At 35.3% G+C, this 24,227-nt stretch overlaps 1 protein-coding gene across 1 annotated transcript in view; it reads right to left on the bottom strand.

Moving 5' to 3' along the window:
* The window catches only part of ADAM2 (ADAM metallopeptidase domain 2), a 99,108-nt gene that overhangs the window by 39,526 nt on the left and 35,355 nt on the right, over positions 1-24,227 (bottom strand). The window contains exons 13-15 of the mRNA XM_090258219.1: positions 23,478-23,576; positions 23,170-23,365; positions 547-652 (exon numbers count right to left, since the gene is read on the bottom strand). Of these exons, the coding sequence (XP_090114345.1) occupies positions 547-652; positions 23,170-23,365; positions 23,478-23,576 (401 nt within the window). The remainder of the gene's footprint in view (positions 1-546; positions 653-23,169; positions 23,366-23,477; positions 23,577-24,227) is intronic.

Raw genomic sequence — 24,227 nt, 5'->3', positions numbered from 1 at the left:
TAATTTTCATAGACTATCTAAATTCCACACTGGCACCAGACTAATGATTTAGTAAAGTTGATATTTATATTTTATATATAAGAAAAATAAAACATATATCCAGTGTCACTCAAGTAAAAAAGCAGTGTGGTTAGAATTTGAAACTATGATGTCTGGCTGCAGAGTACATATTCTTAGACACAGTGTCTTACTACTTCTTGCATCATAAAAATTCATGTGTTTTCATTTAATCACTATAAGAATGGTCATGCTCTGTAAAATTAAAGTGACAGCAAGCAAAATAAAAAAACAACAGTCCTTATAACTAATGGATAATTAATGTACTTATGTGTAAGTTAAACAGTCTATGGAAAGGTATAAGGGCTAATTTGGATATATGAGCAAAAGAAGTATTAGCATTCTGTATGTCAGACATTTATAATTTGACTAAAAATAATCTTATTTCATGGCCAGGTGATATTGTTATTATATATAAACTCCTCTGGTGGTATTTTCAAAATTTAAGGCAATAAATAGACTTTCTCAGATATATTTTGTAAGGCATACTTAGGTTTACACTTTATGTATCCTGAAGCATCTGAGCCACAGTTCCCGGATCTGTCAGTCAAAGAATTAAGGAACTGAAAACACTCTGGAGGACCCTTAGTTGCATCTGAAAAAAATGTAATGTTGAACTTATATTAATTTAGAATAATTGACAAATACATTTAACACCTTAAAACAGGTTAAATATATTGTACAAAATACCATTATAATATAAATTGAAAATAAAAACTAGGTTTAAGATCACACAAAACAACTTCAGTGAAATATTTAGAAGTTGAAAGTATTCCTGTTTACTATCTAGATACCTTAGATATAAACATGATATGCAGTTTATCTTTTAATTTTCAATAAGTCTAGAAATACATATCTATAAGCACTTAAGAAACTTTAAAAAATAAATGTCTTGGTCCTGGCTGGTGTGGCTCAGTACATTGAGCACCAGCCTGCAAACCGAAAGGTCCCTGGTTTGATTCCCAGTCAAGGCACATGTGAGAGGCAGCCAACTGATGTTTCTCTCTCACATCAATGTTTCTTTCCCTCTCTTTCTTCCTCTCTTCCCTTTTCTCTGAAAATAAATTAAGAAAATCTTTAAAAAATGACTTGGTCAATAATCTGCATTTGCATAACTGTCTTTTCAAGTCAAGCTACTTAACTAATATTTTGGTTTTTTTCATAATTTCCTCAGATCAAAAAATCTTGAAGCCAAAATTGATTTATCTTCACATTCACTACCCAATCCATACACAGAATGTGTTTAATTCTCATAAGATACAACCTATTTAAAGAGCAGTTTACTTATCATAACCCTCCACCATCAGTTCTAATCTAGTTGAAGGATTAAATCAAAATCATTTGAGAGATTTAACCACTGGATTGTCATACTTAAAAAAAAAATGACACACCAGAAAAAGAGACCCAATAGACACATCGAGATATCAGCTGAAACTCCTAGAGGCAGTCGTGAACTGAAAATTTGCAACTGATATTGTCCAGAGGCCATTTGCAGACCTAATATGGGTGAGAAGTCAAAATTGTAAGCTTAACAAGAGAAGCAGGTGATTGCCAGTGGACATAAAATAAGCCAAAGTTGGAGAACTTTCATATTTATAGAGACAAAATTAGAGACTCAAGGGGCCTCAACATATACGTTAGCCCCACCTCAAGGTTTGTTTCTCCTTCCAAACATATAAAAAACAGGAGATTGAAATATAAACAGATGACCTCCATAAAGCAATGCAGATTTTTCTGCAGTTTCTGCACACCTGCCAGTGAGAGGAATCTTAGTAAATATACCACCTCTCAGTTGAAAACCTGGGAAAGTTACGCCCTAGAAATAAAGAGTGTACTGGGTGTAGACTGAGCCTTGTCTAAACTCTAGCCTTAACAAATATCAGTTTCTGATTTAATTAATTAGTCTGTCAGTTCATGTATCTAGCAGAAGAAAAAGACACATGATAGTAATATCTATAAAAGAGAAGCAATTATACTGAAGAAGACAGAGCTCCTCAAAGGCAAAAATTAAAGAAGGAGATAGTGAAAAATATTTAACTAGAAGTATGTCTTTATATCTAAAAAGCCACCAAGAAATAATGTAAAATAAAAACATCTATCTTTTTAAAATAATTGAGTAAGATAACCATAGTACAAAAATACTAAAACACACATCTTAAAGGTTTACTGTAGTCTTTCGAGACCTCAGAGGGTGGGTGCTTTCTCCATGTTCACACTCTGCCAAGCTCGAGAGTACCAACATCTTTCAGATGGCACCCTGGTTTTCAGAGTGTGCTCCATTTATGGGGGCTGCTACCCAGGTGCTTCCCCTAAATCATCTGGCTCTGGTGACCAGGAGGACTTGCATTCCTTGGTGTCATGGGATGGTAATGATCAGAGAGAGTTTTTGGCTGGCTACCACCCCAGGGTACTGAACAGATAAGACAGCAGACTGAAGCACATGCTCAGTCTCTCTGAGTAAGAAACCTCTTTGGTTGTACTGGAGTTTTGGCCTGTGGTGAAGGTATCTGGTTTGGCATACACCTAACAGCCTACTAATGTTCTCTGAGTGGATGGAGGATGGTGGACATCACCTTTGAGCTCTCCCTCTTCTTTGTCTCAGCTGTCTAGTATCTCCCAGAAAAGATATTTTATCCTCAGAATCACATAAGCCAATTCCTTACTTTTGATAGGTAGATAAATAGCTGTACATATACATATTCATATATTACTACATGTACATATAAAAGGAAAGAAACCTCTATAATTGTATTTCTGACAGATTTTGTTTCTCTGGTGAAATCCTGGCTAATACAGTCTATAGGACAAAGGGACCTGTGATGTTTTAATTGGGAATATTCTTATCCTTCCTCAGTGCCATGGTAGCCAAAAGCCAGGAACCTTACAGTTAATGAAATAGTATGACCTATTTTGAACTTTCGTAAAAGTACCATACCCAGGTACTGGTATAGTTGATTTTTGCCAACTTTTCAAAAATAGCTAGAACAAATAGACAGGCTATCAGTAAGGAAATAGAAAATTAGAACAATGCTACAAATAACCAATACATAACAGATATCTACAGAACACTATCCAACAATAGCAGAATACCTATTGTTTTCCATTCATTTGAATATTCTCCAAGATAGATCATACATGAGGTCAAGAAAATCTAAATAAACTAAAAAGAATTAAAGTCATACAAATTATGTTCTTGAATATAATGAAATTGAATTTAATTATCAATAATAAAATACATAAGGAAAATACAAAAACTTGCAAATTAACACACTCCTAAACAACAAAATCATCAAAAAAACCTCTTGGGAAATTAGATGATACTTTGAGATGAATGGGAATGAAAACACGGGATACAAAAATGCATAAGAAACTTTGAAAACAGTACTTAGAAAGTTATAAATATTTAAATTAGGAAAAAAGAAAGATTTAAAATCAATAATCTCGCATTCCATCTTAAGACACTTGAAGAAAAGGATAATTCTAAACATAAGGCAAACAGAAGGAAAAAAATAAAAGGGACTATAGCATAAATAATAACACAGAGAATAGACAAATGTTAAAAAGTATCAACAAAAATAAAATTTGCTTCTTTGAAAACATCAACAAAATGGATAAAAATTATCAACCAGAAAATGTCCCACATTAAAAGCCTGAATGCAAATGTCTTCACTAGTGATTTCCACAAGAATTTTGAACAATTTATAAAGTGCATCATGGACTTTCCCAAGAAAAATATGAGTAGGAAATACTTCTGGAATCACTCTATGAGACTTAATACTAAAACAATCCAAAGACATTTCAAGAAAGAAAAATTTGAGAATATCCCTCACAAATGTAGACATGAAAATCCTCAAGAAATCTACAGATGAATACCCCTTATGAACATTAATTTTTAAAAAACAAACAAAATACTAAAAAACTGAATTCTAGAGCATATTAACAGCATTATACACCATTACCAAGTGGGGTTTATTCCTGAAATGCAAGGATGGTTCAAAATACAAAAATAAGTCAATGTCTTACATCAAAAGAGCAGAATGAAAAGGAAAAAGAAACCCTCACTACATACTCATGTTAATTGACTCAGAAAAGACTTTTCACAAAATTCAATACCTTTTAATAATAAAAACGCTCAACTTACTAGAAGTAGAAGGAAAGTACTGAATATAATAAAGGCCATCTAAAGAAACACACAATTGAAATAATACTCAATGGTGAATGACTGAAAGCTTTACTTCTATATATGGAACAAGACAGGGATACCAGCTTTCATTCCTTCTATTCAACACAGTATTGGAAGTCCTGGTTGTCAGAGCAATAGGCAAGTAAAAGAAATAATATAAATCTAAATTGAAATAATAGAAGTAAAATTATCTGTATTCACAGTCACTATGATCTTTTATGTATAAAAACCCTAAAGTCACACACACACACACACACACACACACACACACACACCTCTTTTAGAACTAATAAATTTAGCTAAGTTTTGGGACACAAAATTAACATGTAAAAATCAGTTGTACTTCTATATATTAGCAAGAAAAAATTCCAAAAAGAAATTAACTAAACAATTCCATATTCCATAATATCAAAAATTAAGATTAAAATAAATTAAAGCAACAAAAACCTGTACAATAAAACCCACAAAATGTTGCTGAAATTAAAGAAGAAAAATAAATTGAACATATCCCATGATTATGCATTGAAAGACTATATATGAAGATGTCAAATTACCCAGAGTGATCTATAGCCTTAATGCAAACCTATCAAAATACCAAGAATGTGTTTTTGCAGAAATGGAAAATCAATCCTAAAATTCATTTGGAATATCAAGGGACCTCAAATGCAAAAATAATATTGAAAATAGAGGTCGAATTGGGGGTCTTATGCTTCCCGATTTCAAAAACTTACTGCAAAAGCTGTAGTATTCAAAATAACACGATACTGGCATAAATACAGATATATAGAGATCCTGAATAAAGATCCTGAAATAAACAACTGCTTAATAATGGCCTAATAATTTTTGAGAAGGGCACCAAAACCATTCAATGGGGAAGGACAGTCTTTTAACTACTGGTGTTGAGAAAAGTGGATATCCACATGCAAAAAAAAAAAAATGAAGTTGAACCTTTATATGACAGATAAAAAGTAACTCAAAATGGATCAGACACCTAAAGGTAAGAGCTAAACTGTAAACTTTTAGAATAAAATATAGAGGAAAAGCTTTTTGACACTGGACTTAACATTTATTTCTTGAATGTGATGCCAGAAGTATAGGCAAGAAAAAAAATATAAGTCAAAATTTTATCAAATTTTGTGAATGAGAATCAACAGAGAGAAGTCAGCTCATAGGATGGAAGAAACTATTTTAAATATATGTATCTAATACAGGGTTAATATCTGAAATATATAAAGTTGTACAAGTGTACAACTTAACAATAACTAAAAGCAACCCAATTAAAAATGGGCATAGACTTAGACATTTCTCAACAAAAGGTGTATGAATAGACAATAAACACATGAAAAGATGCTCAACATTACTAATCATTAGAGAAATGAAAATTAAAACCACCATGAATTACAATCTCATACCCATTAAGATAATTATGATCACAAAAACAGAATATAAGTAGGGTTGGCAAGGATGTAGAGAAGTTGAAACTTCTGTACATGGCTAGTGGAGAGGTTAAATGGTGCAGATGCTATGGGAAACAGTAAGGTAATTTTTCAAGAGGTAGAAGTAGAATTAGTATATGACCCAGCAATTCCACTTCTGGGTACTTAACAAAAAACAGAAAAGCATTAATTCCAAAAGAGATATTCAATCCTATGTTTATTGCAACATTATTTAGCCATGATATGGAAATAACAAAGTGACTATTGACAGATGAATGGATAAAGATGTTGTGTGTGTGTGTGTGTATATATATATATATATGATGGAATATTATTCTACAATAAAAAAAGAATAAAATCTTGACCTTTGAGACATGTTTGATCTAGAAGGTACTATGCTAAGGGAAATGAGTCAGAGATAAAAAGACAAATACTGTACAATTTCAGTTATATGTGGAATCTAAAACAAAATAAAACAAACAAAACAAAGCAAAAACAGACTCATAAAAACAAAGACTAGAGGGATGTTTATCAGAGGGAAGGGGGTAGGCATGGTGGAAAAATGTAAAGGGGAATATAGTTAATAATATTATAATAAGTTTGCACAGTTTTAGATGATTACTAAAATTAGTGGAGTGATTACATTGCAAGATGTGAAGATGTCAAATTACTATATTATATATCTGAAACATATAACTGATATAATATTGTATGCAATTATACTTAAAAAATATTAGAACTAATATAGGATTTCAACAAGTTTGCAGAATAAAATATCAATATTTTAAGTCAATTGATATCTATACACCAGTAATGAACAATCTAAAAATAAATTAGGAAAAATAATATTCATAATAGCATCAAAAAGAATAAAACATTAAGAAATAAATGTAAAATAAGTACACTGATAATTACAAAGTATAAAACATTTAATTGAAATAAGTCAAATAAAATCCAAATAATTGGAACAGACATTTCATTTTTATGTATTAGATGTCTTAATATAGTTAATATAACATTACGCCTCAAATCAATATGCTGATTCAACAGTTACTTTCAAAATCCAGCTTCCTTTTTTTGTAAAAATTGACAAGTTGATTCTAAAATTCAAGAAGTTCTAGACACCAAGGATACTCAAATAATCTTTAAAAGAAGAAAAATTTAGGGGGAAAGAAGGGGAAGGGTCTTGCAAGGAACACATGTAAATGACCCATGGACATAGACAATGGAGTAGGGATTGACTTTGGGAGCAGGGGATGGGTGGGGAAAAATTGGAACTACTGTAATAGAACAACAATAAAAATAATAAAAGAAGAAAAATGTTGGATTATTCACATTTCCTGATTTCAAAACGACCTATAAAGCTCCAGTAATCAAGACAGGGTGCTACTGTCATAAGCATATACACAGACAGATCAATGGAATAGAATTAAGAGTCCAGAAATAAACTCTTACTTTTACAGTCAAATGATTTATTTCAGCAGGGGTGCAAGTTAGTTAAATGGGAGAAATAATCAGTTTTTCAATAGTGATGTTGAGACAACTTGATATCCACATTCTAAAGATTGAAGTTGAAATGATTTCTCACATCATACATAAAAACTGAGGCAAAATGAATCAAAGACTAAAATTTAAGAGTGGGATCTATGATATTCTTAAAAGAATAAAGGAATAAGTTAAGATCTTGGGTTAAGTCATGCTTTCTTACACCAAAATCCCAAGCACAAAAGAAAGAAATAGGTAAATTGAACTTCACTGAAATTAAAACTGTGATTCAAAGAAGGCCATCAGGAAAGTGATGACATAATCTATTAATTGAGAGAAAATATTTTTAAATATAAATTTGACAATACACTTGAATCCAGAATATATAAGAGCTACTACAACTCAATAATAACAAGACAAGCCAATTAAAAATTTAAATAGGATTTAGAAGAAGCTTGTTGACTTCCGGCCAAGATGGCGGCATAGACAGACATGCTGTGATTCCCTCAACAACTAAGGAGGAATACAGCTACCTCCAAACTAGAAACAACCAGAAGTTCCAGAAAATCAAACTGCATGGAAGTCCAAAAAACAAAGATATAAAGAAGTAATACTCATTCAAACAGGTAGGAGGGGCAGAGCTAAGGCAGAGAGGACACGGTGTGGTGGAGGCAGCAACTGCAGCAGTGGCAGGCCAGTGGAAAGCACAGTTGCATGTTTTAAAAAGTCAGGAGGGACACCTAGGGAGCATTCACAGCTATCACCAGACCGCACAGCTCACGGTCCCAGCCCCAGGGAAAATAAAGCCTCATTGCCTCTGACTGCAAACCAGTGGGGGTTGGGATGGAAGAAGAAACTGCTGATCTCTCAGCAGAGTCCGCTTGTTTAAAGGACCCCCACAGTCCTAGAACATCCACAGACCCACCCACTCTGGGAATGATGGCCAGGACAACATTTAGAGGTGCGTCAGTCCCATACGGAAGTGGGAGACATGCCTGGAAAAGCAGTGAGTGCTGAGCAAGCAGCATTGTCCCCTCTCAGACCGCTCTTCCACATACAGCATCACAACATGGTGAAATAGGTCATCCTATACTGATGAATACCTAAGGCTACTCCCCTTACAATGTAACAGGGTGACAGTTCTACCTAAGACACAGAGGCAAACAAACACAGGAGCCTGTCAATATGAGGAGACAGAGAAGTATGGCCCAAAAGAGGGAATGAATCAAGGTTCCAGTGGGAGAACTAAGTGAAGAGGAGATAGCCAACCTAACAGATGCAGAATCCCAGACACTGGCGATAAAGATGCTCACAGGCCTGACGATATGCTTGAGCATGGCAAATGCATAAAAGAAGAAGTGAAGGCTATGCTAAGTGAAACGAAGGAAAATCCACACAAAACCAATGGTGAAGGGAAGGAAACCAGGGTTCAAATCAATGATTCAGAACCTAAGGAAGAAATAAACAGTCACCAGTACAGCATGATGAAACAAGAGTAGAAAAAAATTAGGAGAGGCTTGGGAGTCTCTGGAATAACTTCAAATGTGCCAACATCTGAATCATGGGGGTGCCAGAAGGAGAAGAGGAAGAGCAAGAAATTGAAAACTTATGTGAAAATATAACGGAGAAAAACTTCCCAAATTTTGTGAAGGAAATAGACATACAAGTCCAGGAAGCATGGAGAGTCTGAGGCGAGATGGACCTAGAGGGGACCACACAAGGATACATCATGATTAAAATGCCAAAGGTGAAAGATAAAGAGAGAATCCTAAAAGCAGCAAGAAAGAAGCAGAGTGTTGCCTACAAAGGTGTGCCTATAAGACTATCAGCTGATTTCTCAAAAGACACTTTGCAGGCAAGAAGGAACTGGCAAGAAGTATTCAATGTGATGAAAAGCAAGGGCCTACAGCCAAGAGTACTCTACCCAACAAAGCTATCATTTAGAATGGTAGGGCAGATTAAGTGCTTCCCAGACAAGGTAAAGCTAAAAGAGTTCATTATCATCAAGCCATTATTATATGAAATGTCAAAGAGACTTACTTAAGAAAAAGAAGACCAAAATTATGAACACTAAAATGACAACAGACTCACAACTAGTAACAACTGAATCTAAAAAATAAAAACAAAATCCAATGAAGCAAACCAGAATAGGAACAGACTCATAGGTATTGGGATCATTTGGAGGGTTATCAGCTGGGATGAGGGAGGAGGAGAAATGGGGAAATGGTACAGGGATTAAGAAGCATAATCGGTTGGTACAAAATAGACAGGGGGAAGTTAAGAATAATATAGGAAAGGGTGAAGCTCGAGAACTTATATGCATGACCCATGGACATGAACTAAGGGGGGTGAGATTGCTGGAGGGAAGGTGGGTACTGGGCAGAGAGGAGAAAAGGGGAAAAAAATTAAAACTACTGTAACAACATAATCAATAAAATATACTTCAAGTAGATTTAAATAGACATTGTTTAAAGAAGATGCACAAATGTCTGATAAGCACTTGGAAATATCTTCATTATTATTAGACAAATTAAAATAAAAACATAACAAGATACCACTTTAGAACAATTAGGTTATCCACAGAATAATTCAATATCCAAAGATATAAATTCAAATAAAATTAATTTATTAATCTGGTTTTAAAATTTATATGCAAGAGCAGAGAAACAAGTCAAGGCATACAAAAAACAGAAAAAAGCGAAGTTGATTTGTCTTTGAAATAGTAAAGTAATTGTAAATGAAGAGAAATTAAACAGAGTAGAACTGGCCTAGACAGAGAAAAATGACAAAGAGAACCAAAGAGAAAATTGAGAAACATTCGCACATTTAAGTTTAAAAACAACCAACCAATCAACCAACAACCAAACTCTTAGTATACAGTATATAGGTATTGTAGACCATTCAGGAAGTACTGTTACAGTAAGTGTGGTTATGAATATGTTATTAAATTAGATATATATCAAACAACACACACACACAGATATATAAACACATTCCTTCCCCTCCCTTAGACTTAGGCAACCATTAATCCAACTTCTGTCTCTATATATTTGCTTATTTTGTGTATTAATATAAGTGAAATCAGAATATCTTGTCCTTTGTGACAGGTTTCCTTAGCTTAGCATAATATTTTCAAAATTCATCTACATTTATTAAATATCAGCACTTTGTTAATATTTTATTGCCTAATAATATTCCATATTTGGTTTACTCATTCATCAATTAATGAACATTTGTGTTATTTCTATATTTTGACTTTTATGAATAATAGTGCTATGAACATTTATATACAAGGTTTTGTGGGAACATATGTGTTCAATTCTCTTAGGTATATACCAGAGTTGAAATTGCTATGTTCAACATTTTAAGGAACTGACAAATTGTTTTCTAAGGCAGCTACACCATTTTTATATTCCCACCAGCAATGCATAAAAGTTCTGATTTTGCCACATTCTCACTAACACTTGCTATTTTCTGTCTGTTTAAATTATAGCCATTCTCATGAATGTGAAGAGATATTTTGTGACTTTAATGACTAATGGTGTTTAGTGCCTTTCATGTAATTAGCCATTTCTATGTCTTTTTTTGAGAAATGTTTATTCAAAATATTGCTTATTTTTAATATTGGCTAATTTATCTTTTGAGTTCTTATGCATTATGAATAGCAGGGTCTTATTATAAATATGCTTTGCAAATATATTATCTCATTCCTTGAGTTGTCTTTTCACTTTCTTGATAATACACTTTGAAGAACAAAAGTTTTTCAAAAATTTGAAGTTCAGTTCATGCATGTTTTTTTTTGGTCACCTGTGCTTTGGGTGTCATAGCTAAGAAAACATTGCCTAATCCAAGGTCACCATGATTTATGTTAATATTTTCTTTTAAAATTTTAGAAGTTTTGCTCTTACATTTAGGTCTATGATACATTTTTAGTTAATTTTTGTCTTTGGTATGAGGTAGGGGTTTAAATTCATTCTTTTGCATGTGAATATATAATTGTTCAAGCTCATTTCTTTAAAAGACTTGAAAGGCATTTTTGCTAATTATGGACTTCTAAATGGACACTTTTTTATTTTTTTAGCTTTTAAGAAGTATTCACTAAGTCTTTTGGTTTCTGTAATGGTTGAAAAATGAGAAGTTTAACTCATGCTTGATCTTTATTTTTTTTTATGGGATAGGAGTGGAGGCAAACATGAAGAGGGAGAACATCAGAAAACCCACTCTTTCATGTTTTATCTTTTATTTTTGTCTGAATTGTTTCATGATATAAAATGCATTCATGTACTATTTATGTAATTTCTTTTTTATTTTTGGTTTTTCAATTACAGTTGTCCACTTTTCTCCCAATTTCTCTCCCCCACCCAACCCAATCCCTCTACCGCAATCATATCCCTCCCCGTTGTCCATGTCCATGAGTCATTTATACATGTTCTTTGACTAAACCCTTCCCTTACTTATCCCCCTTCTCTCCCTCCCCCCTCCCCCCTATTGACTGCTATTTTGCTCTTGGTTCTATTTAGTTCTTTTGTTTGTGTTGTTCTTTAGTTTCCTGTATTAGGTGATATCATATGGTATTTTTCTTTCTTTGCCTGGCTTATTTCACTAAGCAAAATTCTTTCTAGTTCCATCCATGTTGTTGCAAATGGCAGGAGTTCCTTCTTTCTTTCTGCTACATAGTATTCCATTGGGTAAATGTAGCACAGTTTTTGGATCCACTCATCTACAGATGGGCACTTAGGTTGTTTCCAGCACTTAGCTATTGTAAACAGTGCTGCAATGAACATAGGGGTCTTTTAAAGATATTATGCCTCCATTGCTCCCACTCCCATCTTCTACGCTTTCATTCTCTTTATTTTCTGGCTATAAGATGTCCTTCTTAAGATTCTGGAGCATTTTGTAGGTTGACCTGTTTTATTTTAAAAATTATTGGTTCTTATCTCTTTAAACATTGTTTCTTGGCATTCTTTATCTTACCTTTTTAATGACTCCCTTTCCTGAGTTAGGCAGAATGGATGAGGCAGTGATCATTTAAACTGAATCAGGCAATTATGCCAGGGCTAAAGTGAAGCTTTATCTAGATTAATTTCCTTATCTTAGGTGTGGCCCTTGCAAACTACTGATAGAGAAAGTCTGTCAGGGATAAATTCAAGGTCTGTCCAGAAGGTATCTAGACATATAACTTGAAAAATAGAGACATTTATTGAAGAAGATACAAGATACAAGAAACAGTGTACATAGGAATATGATTCCTCAGTCCCCTTCAAAGAAGGCACCTTGGGACCTCACACAGTTCTCCCAATTGCCATCAGCTCCCCCATCATATTTTCCTGAATCTCATTGACAGTCTAAAATCTCTTCCCTTTCAAAGGTGATTTTAGTTTTGGGAAAAGCCAGAAGACACAGGGCACCAAATATGCGCTGTAGAGGGGCTGAGTCTCTACTCGTTCAGTCATTCTGAATGCATTGGCCACACAATATACATGCTCACTCAACAGTGTCTATCATCCCCATTGACTAGTACAGTGAAGTATTTGTTCATACATGTGCATTCCAGTCCACTCAGCTTGGCTGTCAGGTTACATTGATGTTGCACAAACAATTCTTGTTATATTAACAGTGGTTGGACTTTTCCCAGACTGACTTCATACATCCCCTTTAGGGAATTTTGAGCAGCTTTCTAGCCTGCTAACACAGGCACTTCAAAATGTAGCAAAAGCTTTTAGAAGAAGGCTGATTTTCTAGAGGCAAGATTATTCCATCGTTTGGTCTTCGATTATCTTGTGACTTCAAGGAAATTCACAATGGCTTTTTAATATTTTTGACCTAAGTGACCAAGCTCCTGAGCAACTTCAGAACTCCAGGATACATCATGGAAAAAATGGTCTGTGGTTTAGACAGTGTCCCATCAATTTCAGCTGCTAAGACTTTTTTATTTTATCGTGTTTTCCAGTGAAAGATCTCTACCTAAGCTAAACTTGATATTCAACTTTTGGAATCTGCAAATGTTTCTAGGAATGTAAGTAGCTGATGGTTGTCTCCTAAGAGAAGCAAAATTTCTCTCTTGTGCAAATTTAAATCATTAGCAAGACTTTAGGTTTATTTTATTCTAATGCTTTTAAAATATCAATGCAGTGTATCTTGATTTTTCCAGTAATTTTCTCATAGTTCTGTCATTATTTGTTACATCCTTTTCCTAAACTTAATATTCAATAGAGGCTTTATACTTACTGTAATTGATAAATATTTATATATAAAAATTCTATCATAGTATTTGTTTTCTTATTCTTTGTTCTTTTTTTTTTACTCTTGCCTGAGAATTAAATGTTTTAATTGATTTTGTTTTTGTCCCCTTTCTTAGCTTTTACTTTCACATCATTTTATTATTAATCTTGGAATTATTTTAGATTATAAAATGAATACTTGACAAATGCTAATTTTAAATTTCTGTCTGTGCTGTATCTTTATGAAATGATTAAGTTTTCTTTCAGTTTTTTTCCAATGTAACTTATTTTTATTTTAGAGGTTAACAAATTTTTGACATATTAACAGCTTCATTTTATATTATTCTTTATCTTTTAAAATATACATTATATATCTTTATCTGTTATATTTTAAAGGATATGTATATCAGTCAACAATGACTTACTAATTTCTGTGATTATTATTTATTCTTGCTTAATTGTTCTTTCTCATGGTTTAGTCTCCCTTATTTTGAATGTCACTCTCAACTAGTTCTACAGAGATAATATGGAAAGTAAATTATATGAGTTAAAAAGCTTTAAAATGCTTTCTAATTTTTTTGTATCTTTCTTTTTGGCATTGAAATAAATGTCTCAATTATATTTGCCAGATTAAACAGAAGTTCTACCATTGTACCAATTTAACCAATTTTTTATTTTTAAACTTTAACTCGCATACCTTTAAACTCATGATCTTCTCCCCAGCATATATCTATTTACATATCTATATATGATATATCTCTTTATATATCTATATATCCATATATTTATAGACAGATAGGTAGGTAGATAGATAGATTATAGATAGATAGATGTCTTTGAAATTTCCTCACTTTGGTTCCAAATCACCTTCTATCTTCTGGGATGGCAGTTTTCCATTGTGTATTTTTTTTTCTTGTGTCTTTGTGTTGCCTTTCTTCAAACTAATAGTCATTCTTATTGTATGTTCATTATGTTCATTTTGGGAGTTGATAATCACTTTGCAATATTTTTTTTTTTTGACACAAAGATTAGAGTAGGCATTTTTACATGTTTCAATTGAGAGAAGGTTGACGAACCTGACTACATATCTAAATATTTTCTCTCAATTGTTATTGATTCCTGTGATATAGACATGAAATAATGTTGCGATTGCCACTGTTTCCATCTTCTTTAGCAAATTATTCCATGTGTAATTTGTACTATATTTTCCCTTTTTTTCTCAATCTCAGTGAAGATCATTTCTCATGATTTCATAATTCCTTGACTGTTAGGCATTTTCTTTGGAAGTTTCATGAGTCATTCTTGTTGTAGTTTCCTGGTATAAATGTGTCCATCTGTCTCTGTGTGTCTGCATGTGTAGTTTAAATTGTATTCATACGTCAAATTATACTTATGATATTCTTAATGCCCATAGGCATACACATTTATTCTATATTTACTAAGATAACTGTGGATATGGATTAAACAAGGGAAGTGTAGCTTGTGCTCAGTCTGCCTTTTTCCTTCTTGAGTGAAGATCCCATAGATGGTGAATCCTTCCATTTATTATTTTGTGGAAATAATTCAGACTTTTAACACCAGACAACTCATATTTTTTTTTTCTTACAGTATTCCTTTTCTCTTTCTGTAACTCTTTAAAATATTTATAATAAAATTACATTATTTTTATAAATCACAATTAGAGATCAAAGATGGCGGAGGAGTGAGGGGAGGCTGCGCTTGCTTGCTCCCAAGACTTGTCTGTAGTTTAGGCTAATTGTGGACAGAGCATCTCAGTTAACACCTGGAAACTGGAAGGAGTTGTGCCTTGGAGCTGCTGGCTCAGAGAAGACCATCTGAGAGCAATCTGTCTGGTGAGGATAGTGGAGGAGAAATGGGTGAGATGGGATTTCTGGCTGGCTTGGCTCACTGAGCTGCAGCTGGCAGTGCACAAAGATTTATTAGTGACCCTAGGTTTCCCCTGAGAGAAGTCAGAGGTGGAGAGCAAGGCTATGCCTGCTGGCTGAGCCAGTAGTGGGCCAGGTGGCATCTGGCTCTGAGAGGCAAGAAATAGAGTATTTGTGTGTGTGTGTGTGTGTGTGTGTGAATGTGGTTTTTTTTTTCTCTTTTGATTGTTTTTTGCAGACAAGGAAGGAAAGATGAGGGATGAGGCAAGATTCTTGAAAAACACAGGCACAGAAGCGCACTTGTCCATTCCCCATCCCCAACCGCCCACCTTGGGTCACCCGAGCGTGCACACGGAAGTGGCCCAGTCTGCGAGCCCAGATGTGTAACCAGCCCAGCAGCCTGCGCAAAGTGGCACCCACGAGCCTCCTGCCCGGGAGCACAACAAACCCACTGGTTGGTGCACAGAGGCATACCCGGCCTGCCCACCCAGGCACACAGAGGCGCCTGCTGTTCATCTGCCTTGGCGCCCAACCAGCCCGCCCACTGCTGGCCCTGTGCAGGTGCACAGAAGAGCCTGTGACTCGCCTTCCCTGGTGCTAAACCAGTCAGCCCGTCCCTGGCCTGCATGAGGAAGCTCACTTGCCCCTGGCTGAGGACAAAGGAGGGTGAAGTGAACTAGAGGCACTTTGTAAGAGTTTTGGGTGCTGGCTCTGGAGAAAGAGCTGGGAGAGCAGCAGACTAGATCCCAGTGCAGAATCAATCCAGTGCTACAGGAAAAATCTCTTAAGCAGACTACTTCCCTCCAAGTGGCATCAGCTGGAGGCAGCAGCTCAAGAGCTGTATATAAGAAGGTCACACCACAAAGTCAGGAAATAAAAGCAGGACAATCTAAGAACAGAAACAACAAGAAGTGCCACCCAAAATGGGGAGGCAGAGAAACAACAAAAGGGAAGGAGAAATTGCCAGAAGGAGGGATAGATGAAATAGAGGCAAGGAAACTATCAGACATGGAATTTAAAACAGTGGTAATGAGAAACCTCAATGAACTCAACAAACTCAGAGAAAACTATAACGAACTCCAGGGGAACTACAAAGAACTCAAAGGAAACTACAAAGAACTTCAGGGAAGCTACAAGGAACTTACTGAGAACTACATCAGCATGAAAAAGGACATAAAAATGATCAATAAGACCCAGGAAAAATGAAGAATAAAATTTCTGAACTGAAGAACACAGTAAAAGTAATCAAAAGCAGGATAAATTAAGCAGAGGACCAGATCAGTGACCTAGAGGACAATGTAGAAAAAAATTCCCAGACACTGCAACAAAATGAAAAAAGGCTGATAAAGAATGAAGAAGGTTTGAGAGAGATTCAGGACAACATGAAACAAAAGAATATCTGTATCATAGGGATACCTGAAGTAGAAAAAGAGGTGCAAGAGATAGAAAGCTTGATTGAAAAAGTAACAACAGGAAACTTCCTGAACACGAGGAGAGAAAAAGTCTCACAGTACAAGAAGCACAGAGGGTCCCAATGAAGATGATCCCAAGAAGGGCCACTTCAAGGCACATCATAATCAAAATGGCAACATTCAAAGACAAAGAGAGAATCCTAAAAGCAGCAAGAGAAAAACAGCAAATAATATACAAGGGAGCTCTGATAAGGCTATCAACTGATTTCTCAACAGAAACACTACAAGCCAGAAGGGAATGGCAAAATATATTTCAAGCAATGAAAAACAAAGGCCTATAACCAAGACTACTCTACCAGCAAGTCTCTCCTTCAAAATGGAAGGTAGAATAAGGAGTTTCCCAAACAAAGGAAGACTAAAAGAATACATCTCCACCAAACCGACATTGCAAGAGATGCTAAAGGGAATGCTTTAAGAAAAAGAAGAAAAAGAGAGGGAGAGGAACAGAGGTACAAAGGGAAATGAATAAATGCCTGTCAATAACAACCTTAAATATAAATGGATTAAATGCTCCAATCAAAAGACAAGGGGTAACAGAATGGATATGAAAACATGGTCCACATATATGCTGTATACAAGAGACACACCTCAAAATGAAAAATATACACAGACTGAAAGCGAAGGGATGGAAAAAGTATTCCAAGCAAATGTACAAGAAATAAAAGCTGGGGTAGCAATACTTACATCAGACATAACAGATTTCAGAGCAAAGGCCATAAAAAGAGACAAAGAAAGACATTTCATAATACTTAAGGGAACAACCCATCAGAGGATATAACCCTGATAAACACATATGCACCCAACATAGGAGCACCCAAATATATAAGGAAAATCTTGGAAGACTACAAGGAGGATATCAACAGCAACACACTCATAGTAGAGGACTTTAACACCCCATTGTCAACATAGATCTTCAAAGCAAGGGAACACCAAGAATATTGAGGCACTGAACAACACTCTAGATCAAATGGATATAGTTGATATATATAGACCTTTTTACCACATAGAAGGAAAATATACATTCTTTTCAAGTGCACATGGAACATTTTTAAAGAAGACCACATGATTGAACACAAAACAAGCCTCAACAAATTCAAGAAAATTGAAATCATATCAAGCATCTTCTCAGGTCACAGTGCCTGGAAACTAGACATCAACCTCAAGGAAAAAAATCAAAGACATTCAAACTCATGGAGAATGAATAAAATGCTATTAAATATGAATGAGGTAACAATGACATCAAGGAAGAAATCCAATGACATCAAGTTTCTGGAAACAAATGATAATGAAAACACAACAGCCCAAAGCTCATGGGACACAGTGAAAGCAGTCCTGAGAGGAAAGTTCATAGCAATATAGAGGCCTACCTAAAAAGGATAGAAGAATCCCAAATAAATAATCTAACTGTACAGCTACAAGAACTAGAAGAACAACAACAAACAAAGCCCAGAGTGAGTAGAAGGAAGGAAATCATCAAGATCAGAGCAGAATTAAATGACATAGAGACTAAACAAACAATTCAAAAGATCAATATAACCAGGAGCTGGTTCTTTGAAAAGATAAACAAAATTGACAAGCTTTAGCCAGGTTTATCAAGGAAAAAAGACACTTCTGGTCAAGATGGAGGGCTAGACTGAAAAGCTCTGTCTCCCTCCACAACTAAGAAGGAATGTAACTACTGAAAAACCAGAAATAACCAGAATTTACAGAAAATAAAGACACATGGAAGTCCAACGTATGCAGTTATAAAGAAGTGGTGCTCTTCTGGATGTGTAGGAGGGCCGAAGTCAGGGTGGAGAGGTCAAGCTGTGCTGATGGCGATAGCCGTGGTGATGGTGGTGGGATGGCGGTAAGTATAGACATGTATATTTAAAAAAGAAGTGAGAAACACCTAGCGAGCACCCCCAGCAGCAGACCAAACCCGTCAGCTCACGATTCCAATGCTGGGGAAGGCAGATCTTCATTGCCTTATACTGTGAGAGCCGAAGGGTGTCAGGACAGAGGAGGAGGCTCCCAGTCTCTCAGCAGAGAGTGAATGGCAGGAATCCATCTTGGACCCCCACCCCCACACAAAACACCACAGCGTGGTGAGAAGGGTTGCCCAGTAGTGACGAGTGCAGGGAGGTCTGCCCCCTATAGCATAGGAACTGTGACAGCCCCGCCCAGGAAGCAAATGTAAACACAGAACTGTCAAGATGGCACAGATCATGATAGAGATCCCAGTGACACAGCTAACCCACCAGCAAATATCTAATCTAATGGATCAGCAGATAGGAAATCTTTCTGATGCACAGTTCAGAACTTTGGTTATATGAATGCTTACAGACCTCACAGCAGATCTTAAACAAGATGGGGAAGGAATAAAGGGTAGTCCTGCTGAAATGAACAAAAACACATACAAAACTAGTGATGAGGGCAAGAAAGCCAGGGATCGTATCAACAAATCGAAACATAGGGAAGGAACAAACAGTCAACCAGTGCAGAAAGAGGAAATGAGAAGTGAGGAAAATGAGGAGAGGCTCAGAAACCTATGGGATAGCTATAAGTGGGCCAAATCTGAATCATAGGTTTGCCAGAAGGTGAAGAAGAAGAACTAGAAATTGAAAAATTACATGAAAAAATAATGAAGCAGAACTTCCCTAACTTGGGGAAGGAAATAGACTTACAGGTCCAGGAAGCACAGAGAGTCCCAAAACACATGGACCCAGGGAAAAGCACACAAAGACACATTATAATCAAAATGTCAAAAATTAAGGATAAAGAGAGAATATTAAAAGCAGCGAGAGAGAAGAAGAGAATTACATACAAAGGAGTCCCAATAAAACTATCAGCTGATTTCTCAAAAGGAACTCTGCAGGCGAGAAGAAACTGGCAAGAAATATTCAAAGTAATGAAAAGCAAAAACCTACAACCACGATTACTCTATCCAGTGAAACTGTCATTCAGAATAGAAGGGCAGAGAAAGTGCTTCCAGGACAAAGTAAAACTGAAGGAGTTCATCAGATCCAAACCACTGTTATATAAAATGTTAAAGGGACTTGTTTAGGAGAAAGAGGATCAAAACTATGAACATTAAAATGAAAACTGTATCACAACAACCAACAAGAAAAGCTAGGGAATTGAAACAAAGGCAAACTAAATAGGCAATCAGAGTGGGAAAATAATTATAGGTATGAGGAACATTTTTGGAGGAGGTCAGTGGGGAAGGGAAAGGGGGAAAAGGGAGGGAGATGGTACAGGAATTAAGAAGCATAGTAGGAAGGAGTGAAGTAGATAGGAAGCTGTTGAGAAGAACTATATGCACAACCAATGGGCATGGACTAAGTAGGGGGACAACTGGAGGGAGGGGGTCACACGGTAGAGAGGAATAAAGGGAAAAAAATTGGGTCAACTGTAACAGCATAATCAATATGGCAGATTAAAAAAAAAGAAAAGAAAAGAGAGGACCCTCATAAACAAAATCAGAAATGAAAGAAGAGAAATCACAACCAATATCACAGAAATGCAAATAATTGTAAGAAATTACTACAAACAACTGTATGGTAAAAAACTTGACAACCTAGATGAAATGGACATATTTCTAGAAACATATAATCTTATAAAACTGAATCAAGAAGAAGCAGAAAGCCTGAATAGGCTGATAACAAAGAGTGAAATTGAAGCAGTAATCAAAAAACTCTCAGCACACAAAAGTCCTGGACTGGATGGCTTCACAGGTGAATTTACAAAACATTTAGGGAAGAACTAATGCCTACCTTTCTTAAACTATTCCAAAAAATCCAAGAAGAGGGAAGACTCCCAAACTCTTTATGAAGCCAGTATTACCCTAATCCCAAAACCAGGTCCAGACACAACAAAGAAAGAAAACTACAGGCCAATATTGCTGATGAACATAGATGCTAAAATCCTCAATAAAATATTGGCATCTGATCCAGCAACACATTAAAGAGATCATACACCATTATCAAGTGGGGTTCATCCCAAGGATGGAATGATGGTTTAATATTCTCAAATCAATAAATGTGATACACTACATAAACAAAATGAAAGATGAAGATCACATGATCATATCAATAGATGCAGAAAAAGCATTTGATAAAGTACAACACCCATTTTTGATGAAAACACTCAGCAAAATGGTGATAGAGGGAGCATACCTCAACATAATAAAGGCCATATACGAGAAACCTGAAGCCAACATCATACTCAATGGACAAAAACTGAAAACATTGCCCCTGAGATCAGGAACAAGACAAGGATGCCCACTCTCTCCACTACTATTCAACATAGTTTTAGAAGTTCTAGCCACAGCAATCAGACAAGAAAAAGAAGTAAAAGGCAACCAAATTGGAAAAGAGGAAGTAAAAGTGTCATTATTTGTAGATGGCATGATAGTATACATAGAAAACTGTACAGACGCCACTAAAAAACTACTCAACATAATAAGTGAATTAGGCAAAATAGCAGGGTACAAAGTCAATATTCAGAAATTGAAGGCATTGCTGTACACCAGCAATGAAATATCAGAAACAGAAACAAGTAAAAAATCCCATTTACTATAGCAACAAGAAAAATAAAGTACCTAGGAATAAACTTAACCAAAGAGATAAAAGACCTGAACTTGGAAAACTACGTAACACTGAAGAAAGACATTAAGGAAGGTACAAATATATGGAAGCATATGCCATGTTCATGGATGGAAAGAATCAACATCATTAAAATGTCCATAGTATCCAAAACAATTTATAGATTCAATGCAATTCCTATTAAAATACCAGTGACATATTTCACAGACCTAGAACAAGTACTTCAAAAATTTATGTGGAACCAAAAAAGACCCCGAATAGCCACAGCAATTTTGAGACAGAAGCACACAGTAGGAGGAATCATAGTACCTGATATCAAACTATACTACAAACAGTCTGGTATGAGCATAAGAACAGACATATAGATTAATGGAACAGAATAGAGAGCTCATAAATATACCCAGGTTTATATGGTTAACTAATATTCTACAAAGGGGGAAGTAACATAAAATGGAATGAGAAGAACCTCTTCAACAAATGGTACTGGGAGAACTGGACAGGACCATGCAAAAAAAATGAAACTAGACCATCAACTTACACCACACAGCAGAATAAACTCAAGATGGATCAAAGATTTAAAGGTAAGCCGTGACACCATAAAAGTCCTAGAGGAAAAACATAGGCAGGAAAGTTTCAGATATCCTACATAGCAATATTTTAACTAGTATATCTCCTAAGGCAAGGGAAATAAAGAAAAAAATAAACAAATAGGACTACATCAAACTAAAGAGTTTCTGCTTGGCAAAAGAAAACATCAGCATGATGAAAAAGGAACACACAATATGGGAAAACATATTTGCTAATGATAGCTCCAAAACATATAAAGAACTTATACATCTCAACATCAAGAAGACAGACAACCCAATTAAAAAATGGGTAAAGGATCTGAACAAACACTTCTCCAAAGAGGACCTACAGAGGGTCCATAGGCATATGAAAAAATGCCCAATATCAACAGCCATCAGAGAGATACAAATAAAAACCACAATGAGATACCAATTTATACCAGTCAGAATGGCCATGATCAACAAATCAACAAACAACAAGTGCTGATGAGGATGTGGAGAAAAGGGAACCTTAGTTCACTGTTGGTGGGAATGCAGACTGGTGCAGCCACTATGGAAAACAGTATGGAATTTCCTCAAAAAACTAAAAATGGAACTGCCAATTTGAACCAGCAATTCCATTGCTAGGATTATACTCGAAGAATCCTGAAACCCCAATTCAAAAGAACTTATGCACCCCTATGTTCATAGCAGCGCTATTTACAATAGCCAAGTGCTGGAAACATCCTAAGTGCCCATCTGTAGGTGAGTGGATCAAAAAACTGTGGTACATCTACACAATGGAATACTATGTAGCAGAAAGAAAAAAGGAACTCCTGCCATTTGCGACAACATAGGTGAAACTAGACAGAATTATGCTTAGCAAAATAAGCCAGGCAATGAAAGAAAAATACCATATGATATTACCTAATACAGGAAATTAATGAACACAAACAAACACAGAAAACTGAACCAGAGGCATGTAAACAAGAAACAGATTAATAGTCACCAGGGGAGAGGGGGGAGGGAGAGGAAGGAGGTAAGTAGGGGAAGGGTTTATTAAAGGAACTAGTATAAATAACCCATGGACATGTACAACAAGGTGGGGATTGACTGTGGGAGAAGGGGTGGGCTGGGTGGGGGGGAGAAATAGAGAAAAAAGTAAGACAACTTATATAAATCAAAAATTTTTTAAAAATTCTTGAATGTAAAAAGAAAATCACAATTATATATCAACATTTATTTCTTTTCACTTTCCAGAAAAATACATATACAGGAAATCAAATTATAATAAATACCTTCACCAAATGTTTCTGTACATTGTCTTTCCATACTCATACATCTTCCTTCTACACAGAACCAGTGTTGATCTTCACATGGATGACCATTCTGAACATAAAAGTCATCTTGACAAAATTCAGATGATCCATTACAATATTCAGTGAGATCACATTCATCAAAGGAAACCCTGCATGTCTCTCCTTTTTTTTTATACTGACAGTGTGAGGTAAATGAGATTGAATAAAGCAGAATGTGAACATATAAATATTATAAAAATGATAATTTTACTTACATAGGTAATACAGGTAATTTTAAGAAGACTCACTTGACAGTTTTCACAGCATGGTCCAGTATTACAATGGGAAGTGTCTTTTAGTTCACATAAGGTAGACTTACAGCATGAGTTTTGGTCATCATCACACTCCTGAAAAGCAAAACAAATACTCTTAAATGTCTTCCAACTTTTATTTACATTGGATACATATTTTAATGATGCCAACATATTATAGTATATATATTATATATACTATTGGTATATGCTTAACTTACATGTTAGCAAGCAGAAAAATTAAACCCATTTATTCATACATGTATTTAACAGAAATTCATTAGTGACCTACAATGTGCTAGACTATGTATGTCTTATACCCCTAGAATAAGACTGACTATATTGCTAGTAGGGTTTTCAGAAACCCTGGAAGCCACCAAAGTCATCTTTGAGAAGCTTTCTGGCTCTTTTAGACGGAGAGTAAAATGCAAGACATGAAAAGTATGTTATGACTTAACAATTTCATTGTAGTGACTAGTTCTTACTCATTCTTTATGCATCTTCTATATTTTAATAAGTCAGTAACTTTTATGAGATAGTCAAAGTTTATTTTTCTTTTAATTCTCTAAAGAAAAAAGGCAAAAAAATGTTTAACATGACTGAAATTATTAGCTTTACATCATCGTCGTCGTCGTCGGCAGCCGTCCGTCTCGAGAGACGATGGTGTAGCTTCTTAAGAGTCTATCTGCACCGCCGAGAATGGCTGTGCAGTCCGACTCGGGAGTGACACGGTATCTGTCTCCTCCC

The sequence above is a fragment of the Furipterus horrens genome, unplaced genomic scaffold (assembly GCF_987537825.1).
Source record: "Furipterus horrens unplaced genomic scaffold, mFurHor1.1.pri manual_scaffold_12, whole genome shotgun sequence".
NCBI lineage: Eukaryota > Metazoa > Chordata > Mammalia > Chiroptera > Furipteridae > Furipterus > Furipterus horrens.
Note: the sequence above shows the minus strand (reverse complement) of the source record. Positions and strands in the feature narration are given on the sequence as shown.